The following is a 24,030-nucleotide window of genomic DNA, read 5'->3' on the forward strand; positions in this document are numbered from 1 at the left end:
ACAGAATTCCCATCATCTGATGATTCTTATAGCCACAATTTTTATTTAGCTGATTGAGTTACATTTCAAGATGTTGATGGTAGTGAACTTGAATATCAAGAAGTATTGTTTGTCTTTCTCATTGGAGATGGTCATGGCCTGGCACTTGATTACCATGGGGTAAAAACAATGACTGCGGAATGATTACTTAGCAGTTCAAGTCTGAATATAGTCCAATTATAACAGCAGGCCTGAACTGCTTCATTATTTAATGAATTGGGAATGAAACTCAGTGCTGTGCTGTCATCAGTGAATATCTCCACTTCTGACCATATGATGAAGCGAGACCCATCAATGGTTAGACCCAGGACACTTCCCTCAGAATATTCTGTGTAATAATAAATAAAGTAGCCATGGAGGTCAGATGCTCAGACCCTCATGGTAATCTTAGCTGGTGCTGTGGCATCAGTCTGCATCACATACCAGCCAGCAGAGCTAACTGACCCTGCCTACAATGATAGCCTGAGACAGAGATGCTTGGCCTCTAGAAACCATAAACATTTTCCTTCATGTTAGTAATGACTTAACCATAATGCTTGCCCTTGATTTCCAATTACTTTAATTTTACTTGTGCATTTTGGTTCTGCACATGGTCAGACGCTGGGTTGATATTAAAGATAGTAATTCTCAACTGTTCTCTTGAATTCTGCTTAATTGCCCAAGTTTGAACCAAGGGTTTAAGAAGTTTGGTGAGTGTGTTTTTCTTGATAACACTGTAGACAATATTTGCTATTTTTTTACTCCTGGTTGAGGGGTGGTAACCGGCCAGATTGGATTTGCACTGATTTTTATGGACAAGAATATCTGGGAAATGTTTCACTTGTTTGTGTTAATGCCAATATTTGTTAAATGGTCTCATACATCCACAGAAGACTAAAGCTAAGTCAGTTCACAAGAGCCAGCTGGTTTTGAGCATCATTAGTTCATTAAAATGTTACAGGACCAGAAAATAGTCTTTTTTACATTTTGGATAAGTTTGTAAGTTTGAAAAGTTTTCGACTGAATAGCATGACACTGTTGAGGTGCTATACAAGATAGTGAATGGCAAACAACAGTGTAATTATCTTATTCCAGGTTATGTTTCAGTACAAGTATTGAATTGATTTTAATACTGTAATAAGAAAAAATATTTAATTCTCTGTGATACTGCTTTCAAACTGATATTCAACACTTGAAGGTTAAGAACATTTAGCTGAATAAAGTTCCCATGGCAGACAGCACATTGAAAGTTGACACTAAAGAATAACTTTAATATAGTTTTCGGATAATATGGTTGTATCATGATATTTTTGCTTCTGTGCTCACCAGTCAATGATTCTCTGCCCTTAAAATATGAGGAGAAATTTAGAGGCTGGTCTAGGCTGAAGCAGATAGCTTCTGTGTAGACAGTCTTCACGGGACCAGCAGAGAAGGAAAGTGCTCGATTATCTTTTGTAATTCCTACTCCCTGATGAAAGATTCACATTTTACCAAAATAAGTTCTTGGTCCATTTAAATAGTGCCTTAGTTTAACACTTCAACCAAACTGGAGCATTTCCAGTGGAGATAACTATCAGTAGTGCTAACTTGATTTCCCAGGTTAGGATAGCCTATGATGCCTTAGGCTGGAATTTAATGTTGATGACTGAGAAGTGTTTCACCAGCTGGCTGGAGAACAGATATTGCAATAGAGAACTGGCAGTCTCTGCCTGACCCTATATCCTGAGGGAAGTCTTGTCATTGGCCAGTTAGGTGCCTATTGGGCACTTAAATCAGATCTAAATGTTTCTGATATTGCGTGTAGCAGCCACACTTTTGGAAAAGGACTGATTATATTTGGTCCACCAAATATTGAGGAATGTCTAAAATTGTACCTTCTACATCCATCTCATCTGTTGTTTCTCTTGACCTCTTCATTTGATGTCAGAATCACATCCCCTGTGACATCATTATCATTTGTTGATTTACTTATATCAATTACTGTCACTGTGTACTGGTGGTGAGGGTGTGACTACGAAGCTGATTGGGAAGCTAGTCAAGCAGACATTACCAATTGTTGAGTAATTCCATTGTAACACCAAGAGTTGAAACACTATTGGAGGATCACGATATAAATTGAACTTGCATGCATACACCTTCACTTTCTTGAGTTCACTACCCAGAAGCAGATCGTTGGTGATTTTTAACAAATCACAGCGAAGTGCTAAGATTCTTTTACGATGGATAGGATGATGAGTACCCCAGGCGGAACAGGGTTGAATCCTATACTGTTACTGTTACTCTGACCTACACACTAATACTAACACTACACACTACTGAGCTAGCCAGACCCCTGAATATACTTGCAATGGATCAGCCAGCAATGAGCAGTGGATTTATATAACCTGTGTGACACCAGGTTAAACTGAATCGTTTGTGCTCTGACTTCCTTTGAGGCTTCATAAGTCATTGTTGATGCTTTGTGTATAAGAAGCAAAATGATATTTAATATAAGCTGGGAGTTTTGCCTAACACCCTGAGAGGTGGTACAAGTCCTGCATTGTCTCTATTAAGGAAGGCCCACCATATTAAGGACTATCAAAGCTCTTAATTGGACTGTAACAGGCCTTTCCAGGATGTCAGCAGTTCTATTTAACCACAGAACCACTGGAGATATGACTGCTAATAAAGACTCACCCAGGCTTTAGGATAGTCATTGGATTCCAGGCCATTAGTGAGTGATGGAGGGTGAGGTTCATGGTGAGGCTGAGGTGTGGGCCATTGGCATCTAGAGCAAGGGACTGGCTGTCAGTGGGTCCCATACCTTTGTGACCAAACACAGATACAGACAGCTTTGTTAACATTCCTGTGAAACCTCTTGGCACTTTGGACTGTATTTTTCTTGTTCACTTGGACATGGGCATTGCTGGCTGGACCAGCATTTAGTGCACATTCCTAGTTGCCCTTGAGAAGGTAGTGACAAGCTGCCTTCTTGAATTGCTGTAGGTAAACAGACAATGCCTACTTTTATTTATTTCTTCAGACTTTGTGGTGATTTTTACATCAGAATGGCTTTCTAGACTATTTCCATTATGAGTTAATTACATAGCTATGGGTGGAAATCATATGTAGGTTACATCAGGTAAGGACAACAGTGGCCTTCCCCAAAAAGCGTTCATAAACCAGTTGGGTTTGTCCGACAAAATCAACAAGGTTTTCACCATCATCATTAGACTCTGAATTAAACTCCTGGACTCTTAATACCAGATTTTCAAATGTAAATTCCACCGACTGCTATGGCTGTATTCTGGGTCTCTGGATTACTAGTCTAGCAATAATAATACTCGGCCATTGTCTCTCATTGCAAGGAGCTGTACAACTAGGTGATTGTTGCTGAGAAAGATGCCAGTTTATGTGTGTCCTTGTATCAGTACACTTTTAAGAGACATGCTCAACAATATCATTACTGTATCATAGCATGTGGCCTGAGGGTATAACTATCTCAGACTTCATCTTCATTGGGGCCAACTGAAATCTGGCATGCTCCTTGCGGCATGCCAGCATTTGTAATTTTAATTGTTTAATGTTACTCCACATAAATAGTTCCACCTTAGATACTTAATGTGCATAGTACTTGCCACTTCAAACAGCAGAAGAAGGCACAGTTTAATTTTCTGTGGTTAAGTCACTTCAAATAGCGTAGAACAGTGGAAAAACCGTTTATAATATATTGCCATTCTCAATTGTTCAGCTAATTAAATTATTGAATTTTCATGTTTTTCAGTCAGCTGTTCTGCCAATTTTGATCAATAAGCCCATTCAGTCTCAGAGCTTGCCATAACACTGACTGTTAGTGTTTTTGCTTTGCAACCAGTATGGGTTTGGCTTCAATCTGGATTGTTTTCTTTGAATATCCATGTTTTTGCTGTTAAATAACAAACTGCTATCCCATGGAAACTATGATTCAGATATTCAATTGTGATCTCACATAAAAGACAAGTTTTTCTTTGTGGTTATTTGAACTCTGGTGTCAGGCTGAAATGGAGGTCAGGAGCTGCACTATGAGAGGAAGTCAGTCAAGATTTTCCCAGAGTGGCCAATTAATCACCAAAGGGCAGGCTGCTGTCTAGTTAAGGATAGTGAGCGGGCTCCTGAAAATAGGGAGCAATAAATTGCATTGGCAAGTAAGCAAGAGAAAGAAAACTTCAAATTAGAGGAGGCCCTCTCTGCAACTTATTTTACATTGTGTTGTGTGTGTGTGTGTGTGTGTCGGCGAATGGACAAAAACTTTACTAGAGCAGCCTTTGGCTGCTGGGAGGATCTTTTGGCCAAACCGGATCACAGACACATGGTCTGCTGATGGGTGGTTGCCTCAAGGCCCCTGAATTAGCTTACAGCTGCCTAAAGGAAATGGGAAGACATTTGAAAAATCTCAGTTGCCTTCCTGTCCTGAAGTGGCCCCTAGTGAGCAGGATTGGCATTCCATTGCATTTAGATGGCTAGTCCTACAGTCATCCTTGTGCTGCCCCCTCACTCTGCCACCCCCCACCCCAAGCTGGGGTTGGGGATGGGATGGAGACAGACATGCATGCCAGTGGCACCAATGCTAGTGTACATCCACCTGTGATTTCAACCCGAGAGTAGACTAAAAACCAAGCTTCTGAATGGATTGATTTACATGGACTTGTATTTTTTAATCAGCACTTTTATCATTTTAGTCAATCTCTTGTCTTTGTGTTGTGTGGTGACTTCATATTATAACTGTAAGTATTACTGCGACCATTTCCTACCCCACTTTCTTTTCGAGCTGAGGATTGTAAAAACTAGGCCTAGCAGAAGAATAGTTGGGACTGTGGACTGCTCCAAGTCCATTTTGGTACAGGTCAGTGATGGGTTATTCACATTTACTTGTATAGACAGGACTAAGCTATGAAAGTCTCCATTTGGAAGTTTAGAATTACTGGAATTTCTCTGTTGGGAGTGATTATGTTCAAGTTTGCAATAAGAATTCTACTGTTCCTGAATGGAGTCATATTAATTATGTTATTACTTTAAATATTCAGCCTGATACATTAGCCACTTTGTACTTCTGTTATACACAGTTAAATAGTGTAAGATATAATAACTGTAATTAGTTCAGTTTTTAACTCTGACTAGAATGAAGTATAAATGATTAAACTACTGTGATACCATGTCAGATTATCTTGGAGCCAAGCTGAATCCAGAGGCCTTTAAAAGTGGCTGGAAAATCTTGGCTCTGCTAGATATCATTTTTACTGGCAGAGGAAAGAGGTGGGGTTTGATGTGCATGGGTGTGAGGCACTGAGTTGCTGAGCAGTTGAACTTTGTGCTGGGGTTCAAAAAGACCCAGTTTTCCCTTTAGCAGCAGCCCCAACCCGCAGTGTGGGATCCATTGATTTATGATGGAAGCTTCAATGTTTTCAGAGGGCTCATATCAGCTGTAACGGCTTTATACAGAGCTCTGAAAGCTAACATTTTAAATGCTGAAGTGTTAAATCAAATACAGGTATAAAAGTTCACGGCAACCAGAAGGCAGGAAGCCTGGGTGGGAACAGAAAAGGGTGGTAGAGGGATTGTCAAAGAGGAAAGACAGATCTGTGTGGCCATTCTGGGTTCTTCCTTGCTTCAGGAAGCCAAGTAGAAGACATTACAGACTGTGAGGCTTGCTGTTGTAAAGGAAGGAGCACAACAAAATGGGCTCAGCATCTTCCCACATGCAAAAATACACCTTAATCAGCTTAGGACTATTCACAGTCCTTAATACCTTCAAGCATCAATTTGGATTGTTTTCATTTGATATGTTTATTTTCTGTTTAGTCAACTTTGAAGGTAGTCTTTATACCTGTTGTCCACATAATATTTGCACATCATTAACAAATATAGTAGTGATTCTCAGTAGGACCGAAGGGTCTATTTCCAGGCTGTATATCTCTATGAACCCTCCTGGTGTGGAGCCTCACTTGATGGCAGACCAGCTCAGAGAAATCGCCAGTGCACCTGATTTTGACACTAGATTTCTCCTCATGTCACCACACGATCCCCATTCTCTTTTGCTGAAATGTATGAATAAGTGGGTAGCAGTGTATATGTGTGTGTTTGTGCATGTATGTGCATGTACATAGGAGAGAGGGCTACATGGCAGTCACTGGAAGATAGGAGTTATAGCTGTGACTGTGCAGCAAGGTTCTGCACTAGCAATGAGACCTAACAAAATTCAACTCCTGCTGAATGTTCAGAAATGATCTGCACTAAATTCTGTCTTCCATGTATAATATGTTAGAGAAAGATTACGTTGAAGTGCATGAGATCAACGGTTTGCAAATGGTTTTGTTCGTAGGATCCTTAGTCAAATAAATTTTTAATTGCACAGCTCCACACAAACTGTAATTCTAGATAATGCTAAAAAAATCATATTGCAATGATCCGTTTAAAGGGACCAGCTATTTACTGACTGATACAAGTGAAATGTGCTTGCTTCTATTGTGGCAGGAGCACAAGAAGATGAAAACATGGAGAAAATCAGAGGTGCGGTATGGAGCAGAATCAGTGGGGAAGTACACCAGAAGAGCAGGATGACTGCTATTGTGGGGTGTAGGTTAATTGGAAAACAAGAGCAAGCAGAGTGGGGAGTAGCAAGAACCGCTAATCAAAGGAACACAAGGGACATGGGAGGGGAAACAAGTCATGTGTTAATTAGCCATTGATCAGATGCTTACATTGACCATGCTGCCTTAGGTAATCATTGCCATTGCCACCCATTGAAACACTGCTTAAAGTGTAAGATGTGGTTGATCTTATCTTAGTCTCAGATATACCTTTGGGAGAGATAAGGTTCCATTTTGGGGAGGTCATGTACCCTTCGGGATTGTTAAAACTAGGCAAGACTGTGTTTATAATGAATTCATTAGAACTGCCAATAAATTGTCAAAGATGTCAAAATCTAAAAATCCATTTGAACAGTAAAAGCTTTTGAGTGAATAAAAAAAATCAGTGCTTTCTAATTCATTTTGTTGACATAATCCATTTGTTTATCACAAATGGATACGTGGTGCATGATGAATTTTACAATCTAGCATTTTTACAGTGGGATGCCTGTTAAGTACAAACTGATCAACAGCTCCAAGTATAGAATATAAATGTTTGCTTTTGTAAGAGATTAGATTAATCAACTTAAATGAATTGAATGTTTTTGTATACATGCCAAATGTTTCAAATGGTGATGGCCAGCAATAGATGCAAATTTGTTTTTATCACCATGATTCCTGAATACTAGTTGAGTTGGCATGAAGAGGGTTAAAGGCAAATGTGGTGAGCAAGGCATGGGTTGCTATTATGTCAGCATTGATGCTTTAAAGGGCATGGGGGTTATATGGTTAAGTGGGTAGGGGCATGAGAGGAATGATGGGCCATAAGCAGTGATGACTGTGAATGTAGGATGAGCATAAGGTGGCTGTATGAGGGGTTATAAAGATTGGAGTAGAGGACTCTTCCATCAAACGAATATAAAACTGTATCTTGATGTTGAGGAAAATGCTGCTTCTAAAGTATTTCACATTTACTGGATATAATACACTGTCTTTCCTGTCCAATTGTCTGATGACCATAAGTGTTTTCTACTTCTTGCAGTTTCTCTGGTTTTGCTTAACTGCCTTCTAACTTTGAGACTAAACCAACTACTTTGCAGTATTTCCTATGGTCTTATCATTTCCTATGTATTATAGGTTAAAGAAGACATTTAAAAGTGAAATGTAATTTAGAATGAATTATGTTACTATTTAACAAATATTAGTCTTGTTTGACAGCACCATAATACTATATTTCAGCGAAGGTTCAGATGTTGTTCACAACATAGGTTTGTGAATTCACCTTTTGCCACTCAAATGTTGATTTCTGTGTTGTATCCCACATTCTGCGGCACTCTCTGTTGATTCTGAGTGGTACAGAATGATAATCCATTTCTTTTCCTTTTCAGTATTGATGAGCACAAGCCTTACTTGGCATTAGGAGGAGTGAAGAATATCTCTGTGAATGTAACGGTTCGAAATGCAGGAGATGATGCATATGACACTAATGTTTATTTTAACTTCACTGAAGAGGTCTTCTTCATCAAAATGTGGCAGGTTGGTAAACAATCTTGAACTCATAAGGCTCAAAATCTTTGATCTGCCTTTTTGGAACTGAAGCCCAGACTAAGGCTATTAAAACCCATGTTGTTCTACCAGGTTTTTGAAGTTTAGCTATTAATAGAAGGGTGTTATGGGAATTCCTGTGGCTTCAGGTTTATTTTGGTTGTAACTTATAGCATAAAGTCTGTCAGAGACCAGGATCAATAACAGCAGTTTGGTGATTTAATTCCTTTGGTGTCTCCCTTCATTTCAACAAATCAGAAGGGAAATTGCATTGATGGCAACAAAACAAAGCTTTCTGACTGTTGAGTTCAAACCTTATATTATGAGGAAGCTTGTGTGGCTGAATGAGATAGAAGATTAAGAAAAAAAATTCCATTCTACTGGTTTTTAGTTATGGTTCCGTAGTGCAGCTATATTTTATCAGATCTGTTCATGTTGAAGTCATGAATCCTTGTCTTTTTTGCATGTTTCAATTTTTAATCCAAGACTTCACTTGGAGCAAGTTAATTTCAGACACATTTCCTCTGGTTCTGTAGTTATAGCATTGGTTAAATGACCTACTCGCATCAATTATTCTGAATGTCTCTCTAAACTAAAAGCAAATTATATCCCTTCAACAAAATAAGGTCCCTGAACTAATTTCCATAAATTAGAGCCTACATGATAGCAATCATTCCAGGTTGTGCATCATTAGCACTTTGAAAGTACCAAAAATATTACAACTGTTGTATCAGAGAACTACTTATTAAATTTTTTTTGGAAACTGTGAAAATTGTGGTGTCTCAAGCTTTTCAGGCAACTGACTGTGTGGAGTTTGCACATTCTCCCCGTGTCTGCGTGGGTTTCCTCCGGGTGCTCTGGTTTCCTCCCACAGTCCAAAGATGTGCGGGCTAGGTGAATTGGCTATGCTAAATTGCCCGTAGTATTAGGTAGGGGTAAATGTAGGGATGTGGGTGGGTTGCGCTTCGGCGGGTCGGTGTGGACTTGTTGGGCCGAAGGGCCTGTTTCCACACTGTAAGTAATCTAATGATCTAATGATTCCTGTAAGGAGACATCTGAAAGGCAACCTTGCACTAATGTAAGATTCTAAATAGTATCAAAAAGATAAGTATAAAAAAAATTACTCTGTAATAATTTACAAGCATAGAACACAAGTAGCAACAAGTAAAAGATAATTTTAGAACAGATATTTGAACATATTCCTTAACAGAATTCCTGAAATGGTTGCTCAGGAATTCTGGTAAATCTACATAAAACTTCCTCAAGAGTAATACACTTTTCTTAGAGAGTAGTACCTGGAACTGTTCATGGTACTCAAGATGAGATCTAACTTGGGCTTTGTATAGCATGCCATTGATGAATTGGGTCTCTCTGTTATTTGTTATTTACATAAATTATCTGGATGTGAATGTACAAGACACGATTAGAAAGTTAGTGGATGTTGCAAAAATGGGAGATATCATTGATAGAAAAGTTCCATTTCAAAAATTACAGAGGGATTTTGATCAGATGGGGAACTGGGAAGAGAATTAATAAATGCAATTCAAAACAGATAAGTGTGAGGTGTTGGAAAGTCAAACCAAGGTAGGACTTATGCAATAAATGGTAAGGTCCTCAGAAATGTTGTGGAACAAAGGGACCTAGGAGTACAGATACATAATTCATTGAAAGCGGAGTCTCCGATAGGTAGGATGGTGAAGAAGTTATTTAGCATGCTGGCTTTCATCAGTCAAGGCATTGAGTGTAGGAGTTGGGATGTCATGTTACAGTTGTATAAGTCTTTGGTGAGGCTGCACTTGAAGTGTTGTGTCAGATTTGGTCACCCTGTTATGGGAAAGACATAGTTAAACTGGAAAGAGTGCAAAGAAGATTTATGAAAATGTTGCCAGGACTGATAGGGAGAGGCTGGCCAGGATAAGACTTTATTCCTTAGAATGTAGGAGAACGAGGGGTGACCTTATTGAGGTGTATAAAATTTTGAGAGTCATAGATAAGATGAATGCATATTGCCTTTTTTCCAGGGATGGGAAATTGAAAACTAGAGGACATAGATTTTAGGGAGGGGAAAATTTAGGAAGGACCTGAAAGGCAACCTCTTCACACAGAAAGTGATGTGTATATGGAATGAGCTGCCAGAGAAAATGGTTGAAGCAAGTACAATAGCAACATTTAAAAAGAAACATTTGGATAGATACGTGGATGGGAAGGATTTAGAGGGATATGGACCAGTATGGGCAATTGGAACTAGCTGAGTGGGCACCATGGTCAGCATGGACTAACTTGATCCAAATAGCCTGTTTCTATGCCTTATTATTTCTATGACTCTCAAATTTTCTCGTGAAGGCAATAAGTTTGAAATCATTTGAGAACTAATTGGATGCTCCATTGATGTATCATTAGGGCTACTCTTAATCAATAATTGGCCTTGCTGGCTTATAATTAATCTTAATAAATGGTTGCTCAGGAATTCTGGTAAATCTACATAAAACTCCCTCAAGAATAATACACTTTTCTTAGAGAGTAGTACCCGGAACTGTTCATGGTACTCAAGATGAGATTTAACTTGGACTTTGTATAGCATGCCATTGATGACCAAGTATTCTAGTCCTCTAGTTGTAACGACCAATGGTCCTTTAGCTTTTTGGATTACCTCCTCTTCTTGGTCATGCCATTTTGATGATCTAATTAACTGACCTTCCAAGTCTCTTTGAGTTTTCTGTTTTTTGAGGCTTTTCACCCATTTAGAAAGTACGCTGTTTTACCATTTTAGACACAGAGTAGTTAACCTTGCATTGACTTATGTTAAGCCCATGTGCCACATTTTTGCCAATTCACTTAATCTGTCAATATCAATTTCTAATATAATGCTTCTATTTATACTGCCACCCATCATTGTTTGATCAGTAACTTTCCAATCATCTGAGCCATTAACACAAAAAAAGGTTGAATAAGTTCTTGAACATAGGTGCTGGTGGGACATTACAAATCAGTTTGCCAATTGGAGTATCTACCTTTTAATGTATACCTACTTTTGTTTCTTGCTGCATAGCCTATACACTAATCAGATTAATAATTTACCTTCAGTTTCATGCAGTTAAACTTTGTACCAGTCTTTTATGGGAGATTTTATGTCAAACACCTTTTTCGAAATCCACATAAATAGGCATTGCCCTACACACCACTATTACCTTTTCAATACATGCTCATTAAGTATGAGCAAGCCTTTACAAATCCAGATTGGCTCCCTATTATAAGCTGAAAGTTTTCAAGGTATTTAGTCGCACTATCATGAATTGGAAACCATTAATTTTCTGAAACAAATTCTGTTATTCCTCTCTCTCCTTCCTTAATTGCATGTATAATTTTCCAGTTTAAAGCATGGTTTCAGAATCAAGAAATATGTACAATATAATGACACTTCCTAAGCCAGCAACAGATTCTTCCCTGCAACAGCAGCATTTACCTGCATGTCCTGAAGAGCCCAAGGTTGCTTGAGTATTTTATGTATTTTCTCAGTGGTTACTCTTTCTTTGTTACCTTCCTAAGTCTAGCAGATTCTATAATAGTTACTCATCTATCCAGTAAATATGAGAGGTAACATTGGGAATCAAACTGGATGATGGCTGAGCAAATCAGTGTAATTTATTTTAAATCTGTTGGCCCAAGCTGCTAGAAATATTATACGTGTTCTCTGGAAGTCTTGCTTCAAGCATATCGACCACTTTGCAACACTTCCTGGAATAAGACGTGTAGAGACAGACTTTTTTTTACTGGAGCATTGAAGGTTGTGGGGCGACCTTATCGACATTTAAAAAATCATGAGGGGCACAGATAAGGTGAATAGGACAAGTCTTTTCCCCAAGGTAAGGGAGTCCAAACCAAGGGGGCATATTTTGAAGCTGAGGGGAAACAAATTTAAAAGGGACCTGAGGGGCAACTTTTTCACGCAAAAGGTGGTTCATGTGTGTATAAATTGCCAGTGGAAGTGGTAGTTGCAGGTACAATTACAACATTTAAAATACATTTGTACATGAATGGGATAAAGGCCAAATGCAGGCAAATGGGACTAGTTTAGTTTGGAAAACTTGGTCGGCATGGATAAGTTGGACCGAAGGGTCTGTTTCTGTGCTGCTTGACTTTATGGTTCTACAATGAGGGACCAGCTCACGTCTATCCCTGGTTCCCAGCTGAGCAGCTAGTAAGGAAACATCAGGTTTTTCAATTTAATTCTGAGCACCATTTCTCTAAGAGCTATTGATTCACTGCTTATCCTGTCCTACAGATAGAGAAGGCTATCTTCACATTAGCTAATCTGTATAGAGAGTGAGTGGTATGATGAGTATTAGGGCCCTCCAAGTTCACACAAAACACAATTGATTTTGAATATTATTAAGGGGCGTAGTTTTATTGATGTCCTGATCAAATAGTCAGACTTCTGTCTATTGGTTGTCGACAGTTGGACTTAACATTTTATCTTAATTGTCAGCTTAAATTACAATGTATTTGTTTATGAGTGATCTGATTGCCTTAAAGAAGAGACTGCTGAAGTTAGGCTGCATTGCTCATTTCCCGCTGTCTGTTGGTACTGCAAACTCAAATCAGATATAAAATGAATAGGACTGGGTTCAGAGCCATGGTTTAAAGTTTAGCAATGACAGAATAACCAAGAATAACCAGGAACAATGTGTTGTAATCCAGTGATGGTGAAGGAACAGCAGTGATACAATTTCAAGTCAGGATATTACGTGGTTTGGAGGTGAATCTGCCAGTGACGAAATTCCCGTCCATCTGCTACGCTGGTTTTTTTAGATGCAACAGGTTACAGCTTTGGAAGGTACTATTGAAGAAGCCTTGGAAATTATTGCAATTCATCTTGTACATAATGCACATTGCTGTCATTGTATGTAGCAATGAAAGGAGTGAATAATTATGTTGATGGGTGAACCCACATTAATAGAGCTGCTTTAAAAACAGAAAACACTGGTGTATCTCAGCAGGTCTTGCAACATCTGTGGAGAGAAAACAGATTTTGTGTTTTTAGTTCAATAACCCTTCTTCATTCTGAGGAGTCTTTGAACTTGAAATGTTAACTTCCTTTCTCCACAGATGTTACAAGACCTGCTGAGTTTCTCAAGCATTCTCTTTTTTTTAAATTTCAGATTTCCAGCAACTGTAGTATTTTTCATTTGTAAGAGAGCTGCTTAGAGCTCAATGTTACTGGAGCTTTGCTCATGCAGGCAAGTGTATAGTGCTCCGTCACAGTTCTGAGTTGTGCCTTGTAGATGGTGGACAGGTTTCAGGGAGTCAGGAGGCACATTACTGTGTAGGATCCCTAGCTTCTGATCTGTTCTTGGAGCCACAATATTTATCAATTCAGTCTCCGACTAATGGTAAGCCCCAGGATGTTCATAGTGAGAGATTCAGTGATGGCAATGTCATTGAACATCAAGGAATTGCTACATATCAAAATGCATCAGTTTTAAATTGCTCTTATTGGAAACTTAAAAACAGTGACTGTCACAATGAACCTGATATTCAGATTAATGTTCGAACAAACTTGACCAGTACTTAGCAGTTGGTGATTTTTCCAATCTGAATTCGGAGTTTGACCTGTCCAAATGTGTCCATTGGTGGAGACCTGCAGGAGAAATCCTCCTGGTGCAGGCATAGCATTGTAAGTCAAATCATTCCCCTTTATACACCACTCACTGATCTATTTCAGGAGTTAAAGGTCCCAAAAGCACTTTGACAGCAAATGAAGTAAGGTAAGAGAGGAGTGGAATGGCACAAGAACAGAAATTGCTGCAGAAACTCAGCACGCCTGGCAGCATCTGTGTAGAGAAAGCAGAGTGAACATTTCAAGTCTAGTGACCCTTATTCAGAATGGGTTGTAGTTAGTTGAAAATGGTGTGTGGGGAGTTGGGGGAAAAAGTAAATGATTGGTGGTGATAAAGGCCATAGATAGACAACAGATGGGAAGATAAAGGAATGTGCAACAATCATCTGGAAGAATCATTGATTGCTAATGGGGACCATTAGTAGCTGGCAATGGTTTGATGGTGGTAGCAGCTCATGTTATAATAGGACCTTGGGTGATGGGTGGATGAAAGACATGGAAGAAGATGCTAAAGGCCTAAAGTTATTGAACTCGATAGTGAGTCCATCTGTGACCTGGGTTGGCCAATTCCATCCCACACACCGATCCCACCACTGGTCCACTTTTACTCAAAGGCGGTGTGGTAAGCTGGTAAATTTAACAACCTCTGTGCAGACTCCTCAGGAGACGAAGTCCAAATCTTGAGCACACGACACCTATGCTGGAGGGACCAGGCCTGTGTCAGAGCCAGTCAGAGAACAAGAAACTTAAAGAGATTGGGTGTCAGGAATGTTGTTGTGAACAGCATTTGTTCGACTACGATTGAGTGATGCTGTCAGCTTTTTAGTCAGGCTCTGGTAGGATGGACATAACCTTTTTAGATGGACGACCAGACACTGCCATTGCAATGTAAAAATGCTTTTTGATTGGCTTATTGAAGAAACATCAAGATTAACTTATTAATCATCTGACATTTTACCATATCTACAGCTGTGACTTTGAAGGAACCTTCTGAGAATTGGTGAAAACAGCCACTAGTTGTGGCAGCAAATTGAGAAAACCCTATGAAATTCCCTGGCAATGTCCTTGTAGTGCACAAGATAAAGTTGACACTGTTGGACTAAAGGCTGCAATGTGAAAATTCTGGCTGAGACATTGCAAAATACAATTTTTAAAAGAACTTGTGATTAACTCTCTGACTATATATTGCTATTGGTTTCAATTTCATATGGTAACTAGACAAAAAAAGCAACAAGCAAATGCAGCAAAAGAATTTTTATAGCAATTTTACATTGTTTTTACTGATCTTCCTCAAGTTATAGCAGGAGAGCAGAGCAACCCATAGAAATTCCAGATTTCTGTCCTGCAGGTTAAACTGTCCTCATAGGAGGGCAAATGAAGGTCAGAGAAAAAGAACTGGTAATGATATAGCATTTTTGCAATTTCATGACTTCTAAAAGGAATTAAGTATTTTATGTCTATGCCCTTGATTTTTAATGTAGAAATCATTACCAATTTGTATACATCAGGGTTCCCCAAAAATCAGTGAGATAAATGACTGTGTTTTAGTGATGTTTGCTGAATCAATGTCATCCAGATATACTGCCCTGCGATTATTTGTTATCATATAATCATGTGCAATCTTTCACAATAACTGCTAAAAATCTTAATTTAATGTCTCATCCAAAAGACTGCATCTCTGACATAACTGCACTCCCTCAGTATTGCACTATATCTGGTTAGATTGTGCAATGAAGTCCCTGGTGTGGTGTAGGCTACACAATCGTCAGACTCAAAGATGGAGGTGTCACTACTATGCTAATTCCATGCTTCAAAAGAAATATAAAATAATTGGAAGCTGCCTCCTAGAAAACATTAGAGCTAAGCTTTGGGCCATCACTGCTGAAAGTAATCCTTACTTGTCAACTGATGCCTGTTGGGAAATTAGTGCCAGTGCACGAGTAGCAGCGAGGAAAGAAATATGTGACAGTAGCTCAGAAAAGAACTTTGTTCTATTCTAACATAAAAGACCAGAACAGACAGACCGATGTATAAATCTGTTCATCATGATTTCTAAGTCTTTCATGGTTCAGCAGTAAATGTGCCATTTTATCTGTGTAGACGGTGAGGGGATGTGAGGTAATACTGATTGTACTTGAGTAGACTGTGGAAACAAAGTGTTACAGTGCCCTGCAGATTGCACTAGTTCATTGCTGCCTTGGGAATGATATAAGAGCATCGGGCACAGCTTTGTCCTTTCAATTTAATGGGATAACGCCCATTTGGAAGGAGTTCCAGTAACAGTAATCCAAAATTTAGTAAATATTCAGATGGAGCCAAGGAGAAATTTATTTTAATGTTACTTTATATTTAGTTATGCTAATACTATAAAACATTCAAAATTCTTCATGGATGTGTAACTTATACTTTTTTTTAAAAAAAACTGCAATTTAGTTACTTTCTAGCACAAAGATGTTTCTTTCCTGAACACCCAAATGTTTTGTTTAAAGTACAGAAAGAGGCCAGGGTTGGCGTATGAACATTTCCTGTGCAGGAGCAGCCATTAATGCAAGCTTTTAAACGGAGGGAAAAAAAATGCACACGCAGCCACTGTGTATGAATGCTTTGAGTTTAATCTTGAAAATCATTCCCTGCAAAAATACATTAAAATGTGTATCTTTAGGACTGGCCATTTATAAACTTCTAGAAGTAAGTGCTGTTAAAATATGAAAACAGAGGAGAGTATACAGCATTTACTACTGAGATCATAGAATGTGCAACAAAATGGGCAGTCAGTGCCAAATGCCAATATCATGTCTTAAAAGCTCAGCTTAAATGAAATTATGGCAAAAATAGTGAAGAAGGGGAAACATTTTAGAAGTTTTATTCTTTGCGTTTTTATGGGATCCTTATTGCTGCTATATTCAGCAAAACAAGTTGCCACTTTTGAATTTTGTGAAGTATCTTTTAATGTGATGTATTTTTTGATATGTGAGCACTAATTTGAGCATTCTGTGATCAAGCAGCTATAGCTATTGCCAGTATTGGTGATCACTAAGCAACCTTCTCGGTGAGTTAATATCATGGGTCTCAAATATCTGAGGCCTAATTTTTGTGCAGTCAGGAAACTTTGCAGCCTTTTAAAAATGGCAGATGGGACCCAGATGTGGAAATCCGGTCCCCATTTCTGACAGATCCCATTTTTGCCAATAGGTGGAAATGGATGTTAGGTATATATCATATAGGTAGGAAAATTGGATCATTTAAACCTTGACTAAGTTCTAACAGACTCTACTTCTGATATGCAAGCTTTTTGCCTTTGCCCAGAGTGTGGGAGTCTTAATTGATGGATCAAATGCACACCCTCTTGAAGGCTGTATAAGTTCTGTGCAAATGTCAATACCTGGAATTTAAAAAAAATCTCTTGCTGTTATAAAGATACAGAAAAATGACCTGAAGCCGTTAGTGAGAATTTTTTAAATAAATGCCCTCCTGTTGACTGTTTTGATTAACAAGTCATATGATATAGGGTAGAAAAACAACATTATAATTTGGTCTTGCAGAGCCAATAGAGATCTTTCTTGACTCTTCCTCACAAGCTGTTAAAATGTCATTATATATGCTTGGCTAAGTTTCAAAAGCTACTGTAATCTCAGCAGGGCTTTCTGAGTTCATAATTTGATTGATAATTTAAAGATGCTGTTAAATGATCAGCTGTCTTTACATCATTTCATCTCTACATGGCTCTTGAAGCCTACCCCAGAGTGGATACGAGGCGAGTGACTATGAAAGTGGCATGGAGGTAGATGGAGGAGGTGGATTGGAGGGTTCAGGGGTCTGGGTGTTCAAAACAATTGGAGTTCAGTCCCAGAAAGCAAAGGTGAACCCTCTAACCAACCAACTTCAGCACTCGCCCAATCTAGTTTTCCTAAAATCTGCTTCCCAGGGTAGTGGGTCTGACTCAAACCTGTTACACCTTCCCAGAATGAAAAGTAACAGTGACACATTTTAGATTAGATTAGATTAGACTTACAGTGTGGAAACAGGCCCTTCGGCCCAACAAGTCCACACCGACCCGCCGAAGCGCAACCCACCCATACCCTTACATTTACCCCTTACCTAACACTACGGGCAATTTAGCATGGCCAATTCACCTGACCCGCACATCTTTGTGACTGTGGGAGGAAACCGGAGCACCCGGAGGAAACCCACGCAGACACGGGGAGAATGTGCAAACTCCACACAGTCAGTCGCCTGAGTCGGGAATTGAACCCAGGTCTCTGGTGCTGTGAGGCAGCAGTGCTAACCACTGTGCCACCGTGCCGCCCCAAACATTGTCCAGTTGCGATCTTGAAGGTAGTCATTAACTATTGGTGTGACAAGCCAAATTACTTTAAACTTAGTGTTTTTGTTTACCAGGTAAATGGCCACAATGTGTGCTTCACCAGATTTTACTTCTAAGTCACACATCATCAGACACCCATTTGCATATGAAACAGGCAGCTGCTCTGGCAGCCTAGCTGTAGGCCCCGTTCAGGGTGGTCCCAGTCACATTTGACATAGAAATGGGGTAATTGGCATTCCCTGTGTTTTTATACAGCTAGTGTATTTTCTGCTTGGCGTAAATTAAAAAAAACTGTTCTCCCTTTGGGTGTGGCATTGTGCCAATCTGACAAATATCCCATTTTCGCTTTTCTCTTCCCCATAGATTGAAGTCATGGGCATGGTATCCAAGTGGTTTTAATAATAGTCTAGTAGAGCAGAGATTAAGTTTCCAATATCTGGATTAGTAATAGAAATGTTTATAAAAGCTGCTGTATCACTGTGTAAAAAAAATACAACTAACCCTTCAGTCAATGGAATATATTGTTGTTACCTGCACTGATCTAAACATAACAGAATTGGGGTTATGTAGCTGATCTTTGATACTATTTTGTGTAGTCAAGGAAGGCATCCCATGAACACAAAAGGAAATCACTTGCTGTTTGAATTTTGCTCATATGGTGGGATGGTAACTCAGTGGTTAACACTGCTGCTTTACGACACAAGGGACCTGAGTTCGATTCCAGTCTTGGGTGACTGTGTGGAGTTTGCACATTCTCTCCATGTTTGCTGGGATTCTACTGGATGCTCTGGTTTCCTCCAAAATGTGCAGACCAGGTGGATTAACCATGCTAAATCCAGGGTTATATGTCTAGGGTAAGGGTGTTCCAACCGGGTGGGATGGTCTCCGGAAGGTCAGTGCAGATGTGATGGGCTGAATGGCTTTTATCTGCTCTGTAGGGATTTTGTGATTGTATGAAATTCTTATAACTGTGTCTTCTGAAAGTAGTTATGATTGAGCTGTATGGAATGGGTCACTGAGACCCTAGGGACAGAAAGCGGGTGACTTTGAATTGGGCCTCCATTAACTCCAGTGCCTGATTTTTCATTTGTTTGACACAAATGGAAGAAAGAAATTGGAAGGCTAAAAAGAAATTAGCTGATCCACAACCACAGCAGATGGAAGTTAAACTCTGCCATCAAATTGCCTGGCTATTCTTTGCTCTCATGGCAGTGTGCACTGCTCTCCTATGAGAAAAGTACAGCAGGAACCAGCTGGCTAACTACTTCGTCCAAGCCAAGAGTTACCCTTACCAATTACAGGAAATCCGCCTTCCTTTTTGTTACCCAACAACAGTGCAGAGTACTGGTAAAAATGTATTGCTTTGAGAATAGAATCTTGCACATCTAAGGAACAGTCCCACTTTAATATTCCTATGCAAGTCGTACCTTTCCACCCGTGACAAAGTACCTCCCAAGCAATGAGTTCCTTTTTGAAAAGTTGTCATTGTTATATTGGCAAGCATAGAAAGTAATTTCCACATGGCAAAGTTTTACATTTACAGCTCGGGGGAACAGCCAGTTCAGGTGTTTCTCCTATTGTGGGGAGACTTAGAAAACTTTTCACTGTATTTTTCATGTAAAAGTACATGTGACAATAAATTTCTATTCTATTCTAAATTTCTACTCTGTAAGTGAGTTGAGGCATAAATGTTGATCAGGACACCAGGAAAACTCTCCTGTTCTTCCTTGAATGATATTTCAGGATCTATTGTATCTAGTTGAGCAGGAAAATAAGAGCTCAGCTTAATGTCTTGACCCAAAGGTAGAACCTCTGATAGTGCAGTACATTTGTAGTATTTTGCTGTATTGCCAGTCTAAATAGCCTATTTGAGATCCTGAGTGTGTTTTGAATCTCAGAATTCTGACTTAGAGATGGGAGTTCATAGTGTTACCAAGTCTTCTCTCTGTTTGAGGAAATACAGTCATTGACCTGAAATCTGTTTCACTCTCCAAATGCTGCCTCAGTGACCTGAATATTCCCAGTATTTTCTGTTATTTTAAGTTAACATGTTACAGTGTAGCTGCGAGCCTTATAAAATTGTTTGACATTTGCCTCCAGTCTAATATCTTGGTGCCATAGGTAACCTTTCTACCTGCCTTAGTACCAAACTCATTTCTACTAGAACTTACCATCAGTGCTGACCCAAACAGAGCTATCTCATTAGGTGTATAGCAGTTAGAATATCTTCAGTAATTATGGTTTTATGGTACTGTCAATACAAAAAAGAAATCACTGATGACATTACAGGATTAGCACATTTCCTGCCCTCTGGATTAGGTATTTTCTCGAATGTTTTTGCAGGCCGTAATTGAAAAGGTTTGTTTTGATGTTAAAATTAATGAGTCCATATATTTTTCTCTTAATTACTGTTGAGTTTGTGCAGGAGTAAAATAATTTGCTGAAGAAAGAGGTGGTATCCTGCTATCCTTATATTTTCCAGTTGTGGTTGGTAATTTCTCACCCTGCCCATCATCATTTCAGGAAGAAAAGGGCACTTCCTGTGAACTGATGGAGTCGGACTTCCTGATATGCAGCGTGGGATTTCCTTTCATGAGATCGCAGTCCAAGGTAGAGTGCTGAGTCTGTTATATTTACACCAGATGGTACGGTAACAGCCTGTTTGGATTAATTTCTCTGAAGCTTTGGCTGGTTAGTCATTGTCATCATGCATGGATTTCCTCTGTTTTTGCAATGCTGGCAGCACCGCTGAATATTAAATAGGTTAACCCAGTGTTGGAATCTTCCCTCTCTTACTTTTTGATGCTATTACATCTCCAATTTAGTTGTTCCAATTCCATCTGCATCCTCTGCGCCCCCCTTGAATCAGGAAGCATTCATATAATAGACTGTCTTTTTGTTTTGTTGGATTAGGGAGGTCCAGTGGCTAAATGCGAATATTAATATTTCCCTCCCCACTTGATACACCTCAACAATGAGAACATTTAATAGTCTGGCTTTCCTGAGGTACTATATGCGTTCAAAATGTGTATGAAGATGAAATGGATATATTCATTTGATCCACCAACAGTGCAGATTAATATTCCAAGAGAGTGCTCTGCAAAACATGTTTCCAGTTCTCTTCAACACTCTATGATATTTGTCAACATATTTCTCCTGCTTTCTGCAAATGGTATTTTGCTGAACTCAACTACTTTAGGATAACTGCTCTGGATACCAATTGAGGCTGGGATTTGAATTCATATCTTGAACATCAGTGTGATTAAGGTGCTTTGACTTAATTTTTGTATAGTTTAATCCAACTGTTTAATTGTATCTGTTATTTAATGAGGAAAACATGCACTTCTTTTTTGAGTTCTCTGTTACCTCCCAACATTGAAATGGATACTGGTGAAAGATGAGATTATAAAATCTGACATTAAGACTAATCATTGCATCTCAGTTCCAGTTACATGTACCTCCTTTTGCAGCCATAACTGCCTACCACCTCACTGCCTAACATTTATAAGTATAAAAGAAATAGAGAGAGAGAGAGAGAAAGGCATGGGTGGAATATATCAGTGAAATGTGATGGTCGGCGAGACCTATTGAGGATTTCCTTTCCCTCAAATGGCCTTTGGAACTTACTCAGAAAATTTATCTCTGCAGTGTCTTTGGGACTCTGCTGTACCTGAGATTTATTGGTATTGCAGCGCTGCCTGACATTCTGTGCTTATTACACTGGGCTTCTGCTTGGTGGCAATGCCAAGTCTGTAATTAACATTGCCCTTTAGTCACTGTCAGAGATTAAAGTCCTGCACCACCGCTGCTTGGTCAGTTTGAGAAAAGACCAGCTCTTTACACTCAGTGCACGTGATAGAGGACCACAATATTAAAAGCACTAAAACTGTTTAAGCATAATTTGGGAATTGGAAAACATATTGTAAAATGTTCCTTATAACGTAATCAGAAATAAACAAAGTATTTCATTTTATCAGCAGTTATTCTATATTATTTCTCATAATGGGCAGCACAGTGGCTCAATGGTTAGCACTGCTGCCTCACAGTGCCAGGGACCCGGGTTTGATTCCACCCTCTGTCTGTGTGGAGTTTGCACTTTCTCCCCGTTACTGCGTGGGTTTCATTTGGGTGCTCTGGTTTCCTCCCACATTCCAAAGATGTGCAGGTTAGGTGGATTGGCCATGCAAAATTGCCCATAGTATCCAGGGATGTGCATGTTACATGGATTAGACAAGGGAAATATAGGGTTACAGAGATAGACTAGGGGGGTGCGTCTGTATGGGATGCTGTTCAGAGCGTTGGTGTGGCCTTGATGGGTGAATGGCTTGCTTCCACACTGTAGGGATTCTATGATCCTATGAAGAAGGGCTGATGTAAAACAGCAAGGCCGATACTAACAATATGTGATCCGAAGCATGTTTCAGAACATTAATGAGGCATTCTAAACATATATGGATATACCCTATAATGGATTATCTGTGATGTGGAGCACACAGTTTGAAATCTAAGAATGTAATGAGGTGGTGAGGTTAGAGGACAGAGTAGGATTTGACTAGGGCTTGCAGGTATAGATCAGTCTCCTTTTAGAAGTAAAGCATCCTACCTTGTTTTTATATATATTAATTTATTGCTCTTTCTTGTGAACATAGGCAATTTGCTTTACTCTGGGAAGCAGAAAAATATGTTTGATTCAGCAATGCTGATGGGAGGGGCAAAAAAGCTTAAGCAGTTTATATGGGGACTTTTCAGTGTAAATGTAGAACTGAAAATGTGTTGCTGGAAAAACGCAGCAGGTCAGGCAGCATCCAAGGAACAGAAGAATCGACGTTTCGAGCATAAGCCTTTCTTCAGGAATGAGGAAAGTGTGTCCAGCAGGCTAAGATAAAAGGTAGGGAGGAAGGACTTGGGGGAGAGGCGTTGGAGATGCGATAGGTGGAAGGAGGTCAAGGTGAGGGTGATAGGCCGGAGTGGGGTGGGGGCGGAGAGGTCAGGAAGAAGATTGCAGGTTAGGAAGGTGGTGCTGAGTTCAAGGGATTTGACTGAGACAAGGTGGGGGGAGGGGAAATGAGGAAACTGGAGAAATCTGAGTTCATCCCTTGTGGTTGGAGGGTTCCTAGGCGGAAGATGAGGCGCTCTTCCTCCAACCGTCATGTTGTTACAGTCTGGCGATGGAGGAGTCCAAGGACCTGCATGTCCTTGGTAGAGTGGGAGAGGGAGTTAAAGTGTTGAGCCACGGGGTGGTTGGGTTGGTTGGTCCGGGTGTCCCAGAGATGTTCTCTGAAACGTTTCGCAAGTAGGCGGCCTGTCATCTGGACCGTCTCAGACTCCTCCCTCCCCTTCCTAGACCTTTCCATTTCTATCTCGGGTGACCGAATCAACATGGACATTTACTATAAACCGACTGACTCCCACAGCTACCTAGACTACACCTCCTCCCACCCTGCCCCCTGTAAAAATGCCATCCCATATTCCCAATTCCTTCGTCTCTGCCGCATCTGCTCCCAGGAGGACCAGTTCCAATACCGTACAACCCAGATGGCCTTCTTCTTCAAGGACCGCAGTTTCCCCCCAGACATGATCGACGATGCCCTCCAACGCGTCTCCTTCACTCTCCGCTCCTCCGCCCTTGAGCCCTGCCCCTCCAACTGTCACCAGGACAGAACCCCACTGGTTCTCACCTACCACCCCACCAACCTCCGTATACAGCGTATCATCCGCCGTCATTTCTGCCACCTCCAAACGGACCCCACCACCAGGGATATATTTCCCTCCCCTCCCCTATCAGCATTCCGAAAAGATCACTCCCTCCGTGACTCCCTCGTCAGGTCCACACCCCCCACCAACCCAACATCCACTCCCGGCACCTTCCCCTGCCACCGCAAGAAGTGCAAAACTTGCGCCCACACCTCCTCCCTTACTTCTCTCCAAGTCCCCAAGGGATC

General features: G+C 40.0%; 1 protein-coding gene across 1 annotated transcript in view; it reads left to right on the top strand.

Moving 5' to 3' along the window:
* itga9 (integrin, alpha 9) overlaps positions 1-24,030 on the top strand; it is a 388,873-nt gene that overhangs the window by 267,154 nt on the left and 97,689 nt on the right. Inside the window, exons 18-19 of the mRNA XM_060822924.1 lie at positions 7,991-8,138; positions 20,612-20,698. Coding sequence (XP_060678907.1) covers positions 7,991-8,138; positions 20,612-20,698 — 235 coding nt within the window. The remainder of the gene's footprint in view (positions 1-7,990; positions 8,139-20,611; positions 20,699-24,030) is intronic.

The sequence above is a fragment of the Hemiscyllium ocellatum genome, chromosome 4 (genome assembly GCF_020745735.1).
Source record: "Hemiscyllium ocellatum isolate sHemOce1 chromosome 4, sHemOce1.pat.X.cur, whole genome shotgun sequence".
NCBI classification, from domain to species: domain Eukaryota; kingdom Metazoa; phylum Chordata; class Chondrichthyes; order Orectolobiformes; family Hemiscylliidae; genus Hemiscyllium; species Hemiscyllium ocellatum.